Source organism: Phycodurus eques, chromosome 12 (assembly GCF_024500275.1).
Source record: "Phycodurus eques isolate BA_2022a chromosome 12, UOR_Pequ_1.1, whole genome shotgun sequence".
Classification (NCBI taxonomy): domain Eukaryota; kingdom Metazoa; phylum Chordata; class Actinopteri; order Syngnathiformes; family Syngnathidae; genus Phycodurus; species Phycodurus eques.
In genome coordinates this window covers 17,510,498-17,526,230 of record NC_084536.1, presented here as the reverse complement: position 1 = coordinate 17,526,230, position 15,733 = coordinate 17,510,498, and the positions used below count along the sequence as shown (strand labels likewise).

The window sequence follows — 15,733 nt, the reverse complement described above, 5'->3', positions numbered from 1 at the left end:
CATGACAGGAGATAATTTTTCCCCAAGCGAAATCCAATACAAACATCACTAGAAGTCCTGTCAGTTCGCTATTGTGTATTTAGGAGCGTGCTCTTTCTTGTACCGGAGGAATCTGTGTCCTCAAGGCAGAAAATGTATGATTGCCACCTGTGACACTTTCAGCAATGCCTGTTGTCATTAATGATTCATTATCTATTTAGTCGGCTCCTAAATAGTCACCGTTTAATAGCGTAGCAGCTACACCACACTTTTTAAAAACATTCTTACTTGTCACACAAGTATAGAAATAAGGTAACAACGAAACACTTTGCCATAACCTTGATAACAAGTGACAATGCCTGTGCCTGCATTTGTCTTTCTGCTTTGAACATGACTTCTCCTATCTTTCAGTGTATATTCTTCTTTTCTCACATTTTTTTTTTTATTAATGACTAATTATTTATTCGTTTTTTTTCTTTTAACACTTTTTGGTGAGACTGGCATCCCTTTTGCAATAATGTTGCAATGCAACTACACAAAGAGTAGCAAAACCACACACGTAGAATGAATTATTCGATGTTTGCTGAACTGACCTCTTGCACAATATGCCTGTGGTTCATTTTGTGTTGTTGTATTTTACCACACTTTTTGTTTGAATTCTGAATTGCATGACCGGCATGACCGACCTGAGTGTATTTCTACTGGCAGGCCATATTGTGGATATAGTGGAACCCCTGTTTATCGCGCGACTACATTTCTGACCTACCCGCGACAGTTTGCTACAAGCTGTTCCTCACTCCCAATTGAAGTTTACTATAAAAATGACATAGACAATGTTTAATTGTCTTTTTTTTATTTAAACACTAAATGTTCAATTAAAATATTTTGTCTGACAAACGCATACTAGCTTAATGCCAACATATATTGTGAAATGGCAGGAATTAGAATATATTTTTTTCAGTGGTTATAAAACTTCGAACAAATGCAACTTTAACACACACAGAGAAGCAACGCATACATTACTACAACAATACACAGGTATATAATCTTCTTTATATTCTTGTTCTTTTCTTCTCCCTGTCCTTCTTATCGTCCAGTTTCTTCTTGCTTGTTATTCTTTTTTTCTTGTGCTTCTATTTCTTATTCTTGTATTCTTTTTCTTGTTATTCTTTTTGCTGTTCTTGTTCTTTCTTCTTCTAGTTCTAGTTCTTTTTGTTTTTCAAGTTCTTGTTTTTGTTCTTGTTCTTGTAGTTCTTGTTCTTCTTGCTCTTGCATGTTGCTGAAACATGCAACTCTAAATTCGGACTTGCCTGTATACTGCAAAACCCCATAAAAAACACTCGCTTGAAAATCTTTTCAATGTATTGCTTTTATATTGGTTATCATTGTTGTGCAGCAAGGTTTAAGTGACTGAATACATACTTAAGAATACATTAAGAGGCTGCGAGATGTGAGCTGCCACATTTCTTAGCACTCAGTAAAACATAATCAGTCTCGTTTTTACCCTGTTAGAGAGCCTTTCTTTTTATTTTCTTGAATTCGCTCATGTGGAGGTTTGGTGGCTTTGCCCTGTGGCTTGTTTCATTGTACAGTCAAATGTAGTTCAGTATGCCAGGGTACTGAAATATTAACACAGCAGCAGCATGCAGGAAGGAAGGCGTACGAGCAGGAATCATCTACTCCAAATACTCCACTATGATTGTGTTGATTTGTTTTTAAGGCTAACTGCCAAATACACATGTAAATGAGTCAGTCTATTGTCGATACATCGTGTCCAGGGCCCATTGTGTGACTTTAAATGAGCACAGTTGAAACCACATGCCTCAGGAGTTAATTGGTGCGTATGCTGTGCACTGCTGTGACACATTTTTAATAACTGAGAATTCAATTATTCTTCTGTGCAATGCTGCAGCACGATGAGGAGAGACGTGGATAAATAAACTAAGATGACCTCTTTTCTTCCGCCTTCTCATGATGAGTGTGTGGATACATTGGTAAAACTATCAAGCAGACACCTTGGGTCCATCTCTGTTGGTTTTCAAATGGTATTAATGTTTTTATTTTGTATTACATTATGTTTTCCCGAGGATTTCTTTTCTTGTAATGTTGATGATAATCCACATATTTTTACTAAAATAATATTGGTCAAACTCGAGGTTCCTCTGGATCTGATCCAGATGAACCTTCGGCAATTTATTTCAATGTTCACGTGCAACACTTGGTGTACTTTGAATCACATCTGGTCCTGGTTCACTGAGCAGTCACACTAGCATGTAAGCACAGCACAGGTATGAACACAGCCTAAATTGAACAAGGATTATCCTATTTTAACATCTGATTGGGCTACAATTTGTTGTCCTCATCAATAATCTATAATTTATCAACCATATACAGAATTGATTTTGGATCCAAAATGCACAAAAAATACACAAAATCCACGCAAAATCCAGACGTCAGAATTGTCTTTATTGCAAGACTTTTTAACATTGCATATACACTGCCAGTGCATATGCAATATATTTAAACAAGAGCCTTGAGAAAACGTTTTTCTTTTCAGATACATTTCCAGATGTCACTTTTCACAACAAATTTTCTTCTTGTGCTCTAATCTTCCATCTCCCTGGTGCTGTTCCCAAGACATTTTGGTCAAAGACTGCACTTGCAGATGAATTGTTATCCAGCATTCCAAATGATAAAATTTTGGTTGTTCTGCTTCTGATATATCTGCACTCTTGGCAGGCTGTCCAGCTTGAGCTAAAGCAGCAGCTGAAATCTTTAAATCCTCCCCTTTCACTGTTTGGACAACAGATGAGGTTATTTTGTGTTTGTGTCCGATGATGTTTTTTCCTCTATAGGGCTGTGCGTATTCCGACTTTTTAAAGCAGCTGACTGATGTATTTAGCATCACTTTGATGAGAGTCATACTGTTGGCCTTGGCAGCGCATCTGAACTAAAAAATCATTCAACCATATTGCTGTTTGCCTGTTCGTAGGAGCAAACGCTCCCTCTGGATATAAGGTCGCATTTGCTGTAACCCATTTATTTCATACTCACTCATGTGACTGCAAAAAGTGATCATGGCTTAAAAGAGTTGAAATACAAATGCATCTTAATTGGAAGAAAAATGAGGAGAAAGACACTGACTTGAGTCACAAACAAGAGACTTGAGTCACAAACAAACAATTATGCATATTGACTGTAAGGTCAGCACTGAGGCTGGTGCAGAACTCGCTCAGTATCCTTCATCCCTCCCATCCCTCGTCTTGTGCTCTTCCTCCCTCGCTCCCTCGCTTGCTGCATATCGCCTGCTGACTGGCTTATTCCAGCTTGCACAGAGTGGAGCGACTAACAAATACAGCAGGGCTCTCCTCTGCGTGTGCATTTATTAATTCTGCAGCCATCCTGCACTTCAGGCTCGCCACGCTGGCTCTTGGCGCCTGAACGTCGGCGCTCCCTCCCTGGATTAGAAGCGTTAGATTGCAGGGTCAGATCATGGACTGGGGAGGAAGTGGGCAAAAGGGACAAAACTGGGTCACTCGCAGGCTCTCCTGAATGATGCCGGATTGGACCTGGAGGAATGGGGTGCACCACCAGCACAGTCGTCTTTAATGGGCTCCGAACTGTCTTAGAGAGGAACTGTAGCGGCTACATCTGTAAAGGAGCTGCTGAGCCCATTGGGCCAACTGAGGTTGAGCGAGCGCTGAGTCGGAGGGAGTCTCGTATCTTTCCGACATCGAGAGTGCTTAAGGTGTGTATGTGTGTGTATGGTTGCACAATACTACATATATTTAGGGCTAAAAGGTAGGACAGATATGAATTGCAAATTACCTTATTGGTTATTTTGGATTTATTGTTATTTGTGTGGTGGCACGGTGGACGACTGGTTAGAGCGTCTGTCTCATAGTTCTGAGGACCGGGGTTCAATCCGCGGCCCCGCCTGCGTGGAGTTTTCATGTATGAGATGTGGGAGGAAACCACAGTTTCCTCCCACATCCCAAAAACATGCATGGTAGGTTAATTGTCAACTCTAAATTGCCCGTAGGTTTGAATGTGAGTGCAAATGGTTGTTTGTTTATATGTGCCCTGCGATTGGCTGGCAACCAGTTCAGGGTGTACCCCGCCTCCTGCCCGGTGATAGCTGGGATAGGCTCCAGCATGCCCGCGACCCTGGTGAGGAGAAGCGGCTCAGCAAATGGATGGATGGATGGATGGATGTTATTTGTATGCCGGCACGGTGCTGACTGGTTAGCACATCTGTCTCACAGTTCTGGGGACCGGGGTTCAAATCTGTGTGGAGTTTGTATGTTGTCCCCGTGCCTGGGTTTGTATGTTGCCCCCGTGCCTGGGTGGGTTTTCTCTGGGCACTCTGATTAATGTCTTATTGTTGTGGTAGTATTTTACATTGTGTGGAGTAGAATTGCAGTGTTCTACTATGTTTCTAATATTTTGACTCTTGCAGCTAAATGAGTTAATCAAAAGATGTCTCAGTATGTTGTTGTGCAATAATACAACACTGCAAACTATCCATCCATCCATCCATTTTCGGAGCCGCTTATCCTCACAAGGGTCGCGGGAGTGCTGGAGCCTATCCCAGCTATCATCGGGCAGGAGGCGGGGTACACCCTGAACTGGTTGCCAGCCAATCGCAGCACTGAAAACTATAACCACAATAATTAACATATTCTTAAAGACCCTGTAAAGTGAATTCAGAGATTTTTTTCTAAATACATGTGTTTGAAGATAATTGCTGAAAACGTGCAAAGACTAAGAACTATGTAGTACTACTCAGTTGTGAAGATATAGTGAATTTTTTTTCACCATGTCAGTTTTCCTGATTCTTTTTTTGGAGAGGGAGGAGGGGTTTGGGGCGTGGCTAAAATGGTGTACAGTGACATAATTGGGCGCCCAGCATTAGTCACCCCTCCCCCACTATGTTTTAAGTTGATCGTAGCATCAGCGGTTATATGGCGTAATTGCGACGTAAGCTATTCCTACCTCCAGAAAATAGTCCAGATAGTCCGCTGGTGAGGCCATATCACAGAGAAAAGGCAGAAGAGGAACGGAGGAGTCAGACTTGACAGCCATTTTGTGGACCGGGGCTTGGTGCTGGTGTTGCCACTCCTAACGCGCCTCGTATGCCGTGGAAAGGCCCCGCGACGACCTGATTGGTTATATTCCAGACATTGGAGGCTTTAAGCGGATATATTTTCATGGCTCAAACATGTCGTTATGTGTAGGCATCGGAAAGATGTTAGACAAAATATTATCCATTTTCCCAGGTCATAGTACAGGTGTTTGATTGACAGTTGACATCTGTGCTTGGCGTGATTTCAGCGCATTCAGCGGATTCACCAACAGCATTTGAGAGCGGAGAGAATGGCTTGATTTTTCATGATTTTGAATCCTCATTTTATATACTTCTTCTGTATACTTTTATGTGGTGTGTATAATGTTGTGGCCAGTGTGAGAATGTGCTTTCATGAACCATTGCTCCTTGCAAATAAAGTAGTAGGACAAAAAACTTTGTAATATTTTCAGATTAGATGAACACAGTCTTATCCTCTACTATGTATACTGTAGACACTCCCTTTCTGACAAAACTAAATGCGACGGCCGTACAGTATATTAATTGTGAAGAAGCATTTATTATTCCTTTATTGTGGATGAAATACACCCAATTTAGTAACAAGACAGTGTTAATATGAGTGCAGAAAATGTAGGGCAGTCAGAGTGCTGGATCTTGCCTTCCGCTAAGCACTACATGGGTTAAAGCCTCTGCGGACTGGCATAGGGATGAGGATGAGGAGGGGCCGGCAGGCGTTAGGGCACAGAGGTCTCTCTGTCTTCCGGAAATCAATCACCATTCTTCATGTGACAAGTGACAGGCTTGGCCGTGCTACTGCTACTCCGTACCAGCTTGTCTTGCCCTTCTGGTTGTTGTTTGTATGAAAGTGTCTACAGTACACGTCTCCTTTCCATTGATGGTTCATCAGCAGAAATCCGAGTGACATTGGCCCTTGGCTGAGAGCAGAGAATTAGGTCAAGGGCACTGTCGCCTCCCTTGGCTCGGGAAAGGTTTTATCATGTAGATGGGGTTCAGTTAATCCCCCATCAATAGGCGGCAGTCTTGCAAATCGATAGTTTAATGTGAGCGTGCGCTGTTGTGCTTTCCTCATCACATTATTTGACATTGTGTCACACTCTCCAGTTGCTACACCCGTCCATACCTTTCGCACCTTGGCAATCCATTAGGGCAGATTAAGAGATGATATAAACTGTTGCGTTTGCCCTTTTAATTCAAAGGTTTTATCATGTAGATGGGGTCAGCTAATCCCCCATCAGTAGGCGGCAGTCTTGCGAATCGATAGTTTAATGTGAGTGTGCGCTGTTGTGCTTTCCTCATCACATTATTTGCCATTGTGTCACACTCTCCAGTTGCTACACCCGTCAATACCTTTCGCACCTTGGCGATCCATTAGGCCAGATTAAGAGATGATATAAACCGTTGCGTTTGCCCTTTTAATTTCCTCTGATTGCAGCGGGTCAATATTGTGGCGTGGTGTGAAATAGATGATGCGGTGAACGATAACTCTGGCTGCAGCGATCAAATATTTTTAGAATCGAGTGTTCTACCGGTTATTTTATAGATTAATCGGATAAAAAAAAAAAAAATTGCCCTTTTTATTTTGTCGATTTGGGGTCGCTCTCCTCACGTTCTAGAAAATAATATCGGTGACTTGAGTATCGATCATTTTAAAAGGCAGTGTATGGCCTGGTGAGTGACGTGTGTTTCAACGGATGAAAGTAGAGTTGGCTGTTTTTTTTGTTTTTTTTATTTAGGTAAGATTAGCTGTTAGTGTTTGTCTCTGATCATTCAACTGATTAAAAGTGCACCGGCAGCTGTGTGCATCCTTAACCATTTGTGGGAGCATTACAATAGTTTCTAACCATTGGTGGTAGGCTGTATTAAATTAGCTAACAATGTTTACGTCACCTTGTGTCAGCGAACATAGAAGTGCTGTTGTGCTACGTCAGTTTTGCTTTGTAGTAGACACATTGCACTTAACTTCTTTTTTTTAAGCGAATGATACCAACCTTTGGACATTCTCCGTCTTTTACAGTCTTTCCTCCTGGCTCGCCACCATCGCGCCAACCTAGTTCTACGTAGAGAGGCGCTTGAGCCAATCAGCAGTTAGCATTAGTCCACGGGGAAGAATGATCACTGAAAAGTGTTAAGACAGAGCTATCGCTTTGTTTTTTTTTGGAATCGAATTATTCGAGTTATTTGATTAATCGTTGCAGCCCTAAGTAGATCACGCACACTTGAATGCAGGCTTTCAACAAATGCTACTGACTTGACTAACACAGGTCATTCCTCAGTCTCATCCTTCAAAAACTCACTGTAGTTTATGTATTTTCATTCTTTGCTTTCACAAAGCCACAATTTTCATCCTGTGTTTCAATGGCTAACAACAGTGAAGTGCTGAAGTATTTAGTGGTTTTATCGGAGGAATGTTGTTGCAAAAGAAAGGATGTGCTGACGCCAGCTTGGTCTAAGATAAAGGTGTCTTTCATCCCATGTCTTGGGAGTAGTGATTCCCATATACTCCATGAAACTTTTGGTTTCAATGAACCACAACTAATGAGATGTTCCGTCGTGTGGGGGATCTTAAGAAATGCCAAACCAGGTCTGCATTTCATCAACGATAAATCAAGAGCTTGTTAAATTTCATTTAATAGCTGTATCTGTTTTTATAGGAATCTGTATGTGTGCACAAATTTTTTGGGCTTAATTAGAAAAATAACACTTTATAACATTGTACTTAACATACAGTATTGACATAACTGAATAGAATGTAAAGAGTTGAACAGTTTTGCCACATTTTTTGCTTCAATTCAATGGACATTGTGCTGCTCCTTCAGGTGTATGTGTCTTGGCCACGCGGAGGCAGTATAATACAAACATAGAGACACATGAAGTAGAGTTTCACAACTAACCCAGAAAGCTATAGTAGTAATAGTTATTTTCCACAAAAGATAAAGGTTACACAGTGGACCACAGCATACTCGCAGTTCGGCACCCATGAATTCAACCTATTCTCTGACGCTGAAAAAAAAATGTCTACGTGTTGCTTTGTGTCCAAATATTCTTTGCTTAAAGAGTTATAACACCGAAACACCAATGCTATTCGTTAGCCTGTTTATGGTGTTTAGCATTGTTTTGTTTTCGCTAAAAAGACTATTATGGTTTTGTTGATTTAAATACACAACATGCAATTCTCTTTGTTTTGTTTAGTTCGACAGTAAACCTTGACTGAGAGTGGCAATAAACAACTTGAAGCCTTTTTTAAGACTTAAAAGACTATAATAATGAATTCTGCCTAACTGCTGCTTGCTGTGAAGTGAGTTGAGTTGGGTAACGTTCACTGCCACTATACAGCACTCATATCTTATAAAAAATAAAAAATGGAACGAACAACGGTTTGTAGTTCAAAAAACTGGTCACTCATATCTCAAGGCTCAATTGTATTTCTGAAAATGTATATATTACATTATTATTGCTGGCCCCACACCGAGTTCTCCCACCCATTACATGATCAGATTTGTGTCCGCAGTGATCAGTAAGTAAGTTGTATTGAAGCTTTGCTGTAGATCGATTTTGCTCTCTTGTGCTTCTTATACAATCTAATGAAAGGTTTATACTGAGTGCATACATTTGCGGAACAAATCCAGATTTTGTCTTACTCTCTCTATACTGTACCGCTCACATCAGACCACTTAACAGCATCACCATTATTCCTGTTTTACATGGCATGTTTTGATTAATTTCAGTGTGGTCTCTGGTTGCTAAGGAGCTGTAAAGGGTAGGCTGTGTTTTTTATTACATTCCAGGTTACACCCTGTTTTGCTACGGCTCGCACAAAGATCCTATCAAGCCTTTGTTATCCAAGTGAGAAATACGATTATGATCCTGTAAAGGATGACCAGTACAACGTGCTGGATGTACCCTAGGTAATGTCTTGCTAACTTGTTTTTCCGAGCCTTTTCAAGAAAATGAATTCCAGCAGCAAACAACCAGAGTGAGGAAGTGTCCATTAGAATAATGCGTCTCAAAGTCTTTGACCATGCAGGAGAACAAGGAAGCCTCCTCTATAGGATTTAAAGTACCGTTATAGAGTATTAACGAACTTTACACTATATATTCAGGAAAGGAGCACAGTGACCACCGGCCGGCCACGTCATAGGTGTGAGGTCCAGGATTCGAATCTCGGCTCGGTCCCTCTTGTGTCGAGTTTCCATGTTAGGGCAATTGAAGACTGATTGACCTTAAGAGTGAATGTGAGTCTGAACGGTTGTTTGTCTATTTGTGCCCTGAGATTTGCTGGCAACCAGTCCATGGTGTACCCCACCTCTAAACCAAAGCCAGATGGGGAAGTCTTCACTTTTGAGTTGCGACCCTAATAAGGACAAGCAGTCGAGCACTATAGAAAATGGATGGTTGGATTATAGGAAAACTATGTATAACCCACATTTTATGAAAAGTCCAAATTCATTTCCAACTCACCGCACCGATGATCACATTTTTTGGCATTGACAAAATAATGAAAGCGTTACCTTTTGGGTCAAGTCATAGAAACCATCCCATTAACCATGTGTACCATCCTATTTTCACTACTGCTGTCAATTGAGGGGTTCACCAGACAGACAGTTAAAATGAGGGCAGACGCAGCCTTCTGTTACATCCATGACTCCCTCATGCCTCCGGGACTCTCCATGAACTGACAATATGACACAAGGAGGCATTATCTTGTTGAGGCTAAAATTAGCCTCTTTAACTTGTGTTTTGAGGCAGCTGATTCAATTCTCTTTTGTTTACACGTGTGTGGGGAGAGGCTGAGATAATGTTTAGTATCACATAATGTCAACATCTGTTGCAGCCCAGTTACAAAATAAAACACAGTGGGGTAAATTTGTGAAGTGCAGCCAGAAGTGGCTATAAAACAGTGTGAGCCATTTAACCGCATTGCTGCTGCTTTCAAGTGGGTCTTGTTGTGGGCCTTTAAATCCAGTGAGAGTTTGAGTCATCGATTGCTTACTAATCAAGACGATTTGCCAGCAATGTTGTCATTTTTTGCAAATTACTTTGTTTACCAAATGTCTTTTTATCATTCAAACTTTTTGTGTCACTGGAGTTAAATTGCGTGGTGTTGAAGAGCTGTGGGCATAAAGGCTTTCAATAGCTGGCAGCAACCAGCAGAGGGCACAATTAATTGAGTCCCAATTAGTGTTCTGCCAAAATGGGCTGGCGTTAATAAAGCAGAGAATAAAGTTCTGTTTTGTTCATGAATCTATTTCACCCAAAAATATAGATCCTTCATCTAAATGGGTGGAATCCCGTAGACCTTCATTAAGTAAGTGGCAAAATTACCCTCTCAATAGCCTCTTTTACACTTATCGACAAATTGGTGCACCAGAGGTGTAATAATAATGGTTAATTTACCAGATCTTCTGTCCAGGAAATTTAGATATAAAATGGCCATCATAATTACAAAAAAAAAATTAAATGATGTCCACTTTTTTCTTTCATTTTTATTACTGATTTGTATCAGGCTTCACTGCATGCCACTCCCCACAATCTGAATTGCAGAATTAGCTTCAACACATTTTTTCAACACACTTCCTGCACAAACAAAAGAATGCTGATCCCAATCAGGACCGGTGGCCATTCCCACAAAAGTTTACGGGATTCTCATCATGGTGGCATATCAGAATCAGAATCATCTTTATTTGCCAAGTATGTCCAAAACACACAAGGAATTTGTCTCCGGTAGTTGGAGCCGCTCTAGTACAACAGACAGTCAATTTACAGAACACTTTGGAGACATAAAGACATTGACAAAAAAAATCACAAAGGTGTTTGTCTTTTTCAACGATTTACATACACAGATATACTGTACTTGGGTCACTGTCACCTGTTTAAAATAGCGCAGAAATCTGGATTGGCCCTAATTTGTGTGTGTGTGTGTGTGTGGGGGCGGGGGGGGGTCTCAGCGCAATTGTTTCTCATTATTACCTAATGTTAAAATATAACTTGAGAAACCACCATTGGTAAATATCTAGATGTAAAAATGTCATTAAATTCCACCATATTGCCTCTGTGGGGGGCCTGTAGGAGCTTGTGACAGTGGAAGGGGAGCAGCTGTTGGTGAGCTGACCTGGTCTCTCTCCTCCTAAACTGACACCACTTTGAAAAGATAACATCCTCCTCTGGAATGGTCGTTCCCTTTCCAAGGTGTGTTGGCTGGGGCTGCGTCATAATGGAATGCCCCTAAAGCAGTTGTATCAACAAGTAGCGAGACAGAAGCTGGACCTAATCTCACCTCCATGATTGTATACAGTCGCTGTTTTACCGACAGTCACGCAGTGGTATCTGCGGAGCATTCAACTTGTGTGTGAAACATTTTAACTTTAGCTTTAAAATTTACCACAATACATTCCCAAAGGAATTCATGGATATATAAATAATTACCGTAATTACAGGGTCAAACAGTGCTATCGCTTGTTGTGCGGACAAGAGTCGTCAGTACTTCAAAGGGTTCACTTTACTCACTGTCTATGAATCTTACATAACAACATAGAATAAGCAAAATGTCCATGGTTAATCCTTTGATGCCTTTGATGAATTGTTTGACTTTTGAGTTATTCCACTGTACTTCCGCCTGTCTCTCTGACAGCCAGTCTTGCTCTTAAAGTGTTTTAACCTATTTTGCTTGTGCTGTTGCAATCTGATGTCCTGGAGTCTGGCATCTTATCTGCTGTACTACAACATCATCGCTAAATCACGGGATCTGACTCACTCGTAGGTGCTGTCACAGGATACAGTAATGCTACACAAACATTGTTGTCTGATGTCATCTCAGTCTCTCACGACTCTTATTTCAGGTGTCCTCTCACATGCCTTTAGTCAACCTCCACCAGAATGCCTTGAGTTAGAAATTAATTAATTTAGTTTTGTCTTTGTCCACCCCCATGTTGCTGTGCAGGTGGATAGTAGAGGGTCAGATAGCAATTGTGCATGAGTGTGTCCATGTGTGGGGGTGTTTAACTCCCAGGGCAGCACGGAGGAGTGTAGGAGGGGCCATCTCCTCAGGCTGGGTGTGAGCCCAGTACTCTCAGACAGATCAGTCGCAGAAAAAAGAGGGTTTGAGCTCAAGTCTGTGAGAGAGAAACCTCCACAAGTTTATTCCAGCCAAGGATTCTCCCCTGTTGGATATGCTGGTTAACCATTTCTTTTGGGGATCTTTCTTGGAAATATCTTAGCACGGCTGTTGACAATGCAAGGAAGGGCAAGTAAAGCTGCAAAGAAGGAGCTCGTCATTGAGAGTCCGCAGCAGTATAAGAGCTTGGCTCCAGTGGAGGCTGAGGTGGACTCAGCGCCACAGGTGGTGGTAAGGCATTTCAAACGGTGGCTTTTTTTAAATGATGTAGACTGTAATCTGTTACAGTGGTTTACCACAGTGATTAAGTTCAAAGCAGGTGTGATGTGGGCGTTAGTCCTGGTTGGTCATCTGCGTCATTATACACATCAACCACATGCTTACAATGCTGCGTTAGCACAACAGGAAAAGGAACGTTGAACTTGAGTTTATTCCGTTACTGTGGCTCGTAAAACATTTTTATTTGGCTCAAAAGTCAAACTTAATTGGTCCAGTGGTTGGATCACTCAAGAAGAAAACTGAATTTAGAGTTAGAGTACACAGCCTCAGATGGTACTGTGATGTCCTTGTGGTTTTGTATACAAAAGTCTCTGTTTCTTTGCCACTTTGCACATATGATGGACGTGTGTAACGATATGGCCTCTTTTCAAAGCTTCATAGTATCGCAAAGTATTTCAAAGCACCACTGGCTGCATATCATTGTGAGCTGAGGGAATGAGAGCATGCTTGCTTTTTTTACATGGTGCTGTGCGGCTGACCACCTTGGGCCACAGACATTGCCCAAAGAGGAATGCAAAGAGACAATAGCCAGCAACAACAAACTTGAGGGTAGGACCTCTTCACTGGTAAAAAATAATAAAGAGGATTGATATTTAAGATACTTTATTGAATCCATCCATCTATCAATTTAAAACTGCTTATCTGGGGTTCTGCGATTGGCTGGCGACCAGTTCAGGGTGTACCCCGCCTCTCGCCCAGAGTCAATTGGGATAGGCTCCAGCACACCGGTGACCCCATAGTGAAGATAAGCCGTATGGAAAATGGATGGATTATCTGGGGTTGTATAGTTGGGGTGACAGCTTTGGTAGGGAAGCCCAGACTTCCCTCTCCCCAGCCACTTCAGCCAGTTCTTCTGGGGGGATCCCAAGGCATTCCCAGGCCAGCTGGGAAACAGTCTCTCCAGCATGTCATGGGTCATCCCTGGGGCCTCCTCCTGGTGGGATGTGCTCAGCATGTCCTGGGTCATCCCTGGGGCCTCCTCCTGGTGGGACGTGCTCGGAACAGTTCCTAACTAGATGCCTGAGCCACCTCATATGGCTCCTGTTGATGCGGATGAGCAGCTGCTCTCCTCTGAGTCCCTCCCGGATGACTGAGCTTCTTACCCTATACTTTATTTTCGAGGTTAATCGTTTAAATATTTGTCCTATAAAGTGGCATCTTTAACGTTAAACACAGCTTTCTGTGATGCTGGACAATCTTTCATATTCATATTTGAAAGGGAAATAATTAAAATACAATGTAGTAATATCACTATGCTATTAGTCATCCACCGTTAAAAGTTAAACAAAAACATTACAACACTGTTTTAACTTTAGTGACAGAGGCAGTTAATTTGCCAAATTGATGCCCCTCATCCATGTTTCTAACAATGGTTGATATTAAGGTATTAAAATTTATTAAATACGCTGCCTTAACTTTGATTTTATTGCTTCGATGTGAGTCCCCTTGCTTTACGTAACTTCTGGTTGTATATTTTTCTCTCTGGTCCTTCTTCTTGGACTACGTGTCTCAAAAAGCCCCCCCCCAAAAAAGCAAAAGAATCTCATGCTTGATTGCAGTCCCCAGATTCTGTCCCACGCAGAGGTATAGTTTTCCTGATATATTGGGTCAAATTCCGAAACCAATTCAGGTGCGTTTTGACTTTTGCTTTACATTACAAGAATTATTCAAATTATTGTGAAGTATTCTCTATTATTTGACATACATGTATTCCCCTTTGTATTTATTTGACTGTCCAAGGTTGTACATTGTTGACTTGACGTTTCCCCGGATGAGTTATTTGCACTTGTTAATTCACCTCCTTCCTCACCTGCAGAGCAGGCCAGCTTTTCTTATGGTCACAGACACATTTGCAAGCTATCTGTCTGTGTGTGTGTGTATATGTATGTATCTATATATATATATATATATATACTGTCCACAGCATCAGAGGGCAAGGTGTCTTCTGTCTTGTATAGACTGATGGATGCTACATTACACTGAAGCTGTGCTGTACTCCGCTAGGTCTGTAACTGAAGTGGGGTGTGACTGCATTCCTATGAGTTATGTCAATGATGTCAATCACAAGTTATTATCATGACGAGCCACCCTTACTCTGAATCATCTTTTTATTGTAATGAACATGCATGCATGTACACAAAATTTGTTCTCTGCATTTAACCCATCACAGTGAACACATACACGTTAGTGGAACACACTGGAGCAGGGGGCAGCTGAAGCGCCCGGGGAACATTTCTGGGTATCAGCGTCTTGCTCAAGGACACCACAGCCGTGAGTCTGGGGGGGTGTTGGCGGATGGTCCAGTCGGGGTCTTGAACCTAGGTCCCCCACGGTGGCAGGCAATGATCTTAACCATTGGGCCACGGCTGCCCTACTCAGTTGTGTTCTTTCAGCCAATAGCCATGACAGTGCATCAAACCATCGATCTACGTGATACTGTATATTGCTCTTTTAGGCCTTTACACAGAGCCCATAACCTGAAAAGGTCGTCGCTATTGGAGTGTTTCTCTTAGCTGACATTGGTGCAGCTGAATTGGGATCAATTCCCACTCAAAGCCCAGTCAGTCGGTCCCCAATCAATTCAGAGTATACTCTGCCTTTGTCTGTTGCAATTTCCCGTCTATAATCTCACACTAACTGTGCAGTGTACTGTGTGCGTGTGTATGTATATATACTGTTTATAAGTAGTGTGCCTCTTGTTAAAATACTTTTTTTCTTTTTTCCTCTAATTTCATGTCCAGATTGTTATCAACAATGTCCAAGTGAGATGTTGCAAGCTGACATAGACTCTGCAAAAACAGAGTTAGGTGTTTTTATGAAGGGGATGGGGAAACATTTCTCTCATCAGGGTTTCATTTCTACAGGCATGGGATGTGGTGACCCCGAAGGCCATGGCTTATTATTCATATCTTTTTCCTCACGTAATTTTTCTCTTGAAATAATTTTGTGACCCAGACCGGGTGTTTCTTTTCAAAGAAAGCACCAAAAGTTTAAAATAAAAGTGAATGGGTCATAGTGTGATTTATTTATTTTTTTCTTTGTTTTTCCAGGTAAAACCTAAGGTGATCGAGCCACTGGACTATGAAAATGTTCTGGTGCAGAGGAAGACTCAGATCGTCAGTGATGTCCTCAGGGACATGCTGCAGTTTCCCCTGGAGGACTTCGAGGTGAGTTCCAGACATGTCTTGCAGACTTTATGCATGCACTCTGTCACTCTTTCAAGAAAAATTTCAGCTACAACACAAATGGATTGGCAT

The 15,733-nt window shown here is 41.6% G+C and overlaps 1 protein-coding gene across 6 annotated transcripts in view; it reads left to right on the top strand.

Annotated features, from left to right (window-relative positions):
* The window catches only part of LOC133410403 (dedicator of cytokinesis protein 9-like), a 79,121-nt gene that overhangs the window by 18,553 nt on the left and 44,835 nt on the right, over window positions 1-15,733 (top strand). For 2 of the 6 annotated variants that reach the window (XM_061691546.1, XM_061691545.1), the window contains exons 1-2: window positions 3,330-3,727; window positions 15,527-15,643. In XM_061691546.1, coding sequence (XP_061547530.1) covers window positions 3,557-3,727; window positions 15,527-15,643 — 288 coding nt within the window. In that variant the 5' untranslated portion in view covers window positions 3,330-3,556. Of the gene's footprint in view, window positions 1-3,329; window positions 3,728-12,140; window positions 12,429-15,526; window positions 15,644-15,733 lie in introns of those variants that run through there. The other 4 variants (XM_061691549.1, XM_061691547.1, XM_061691550.1 and 1 more) reach the window with 2 other exon arrangements.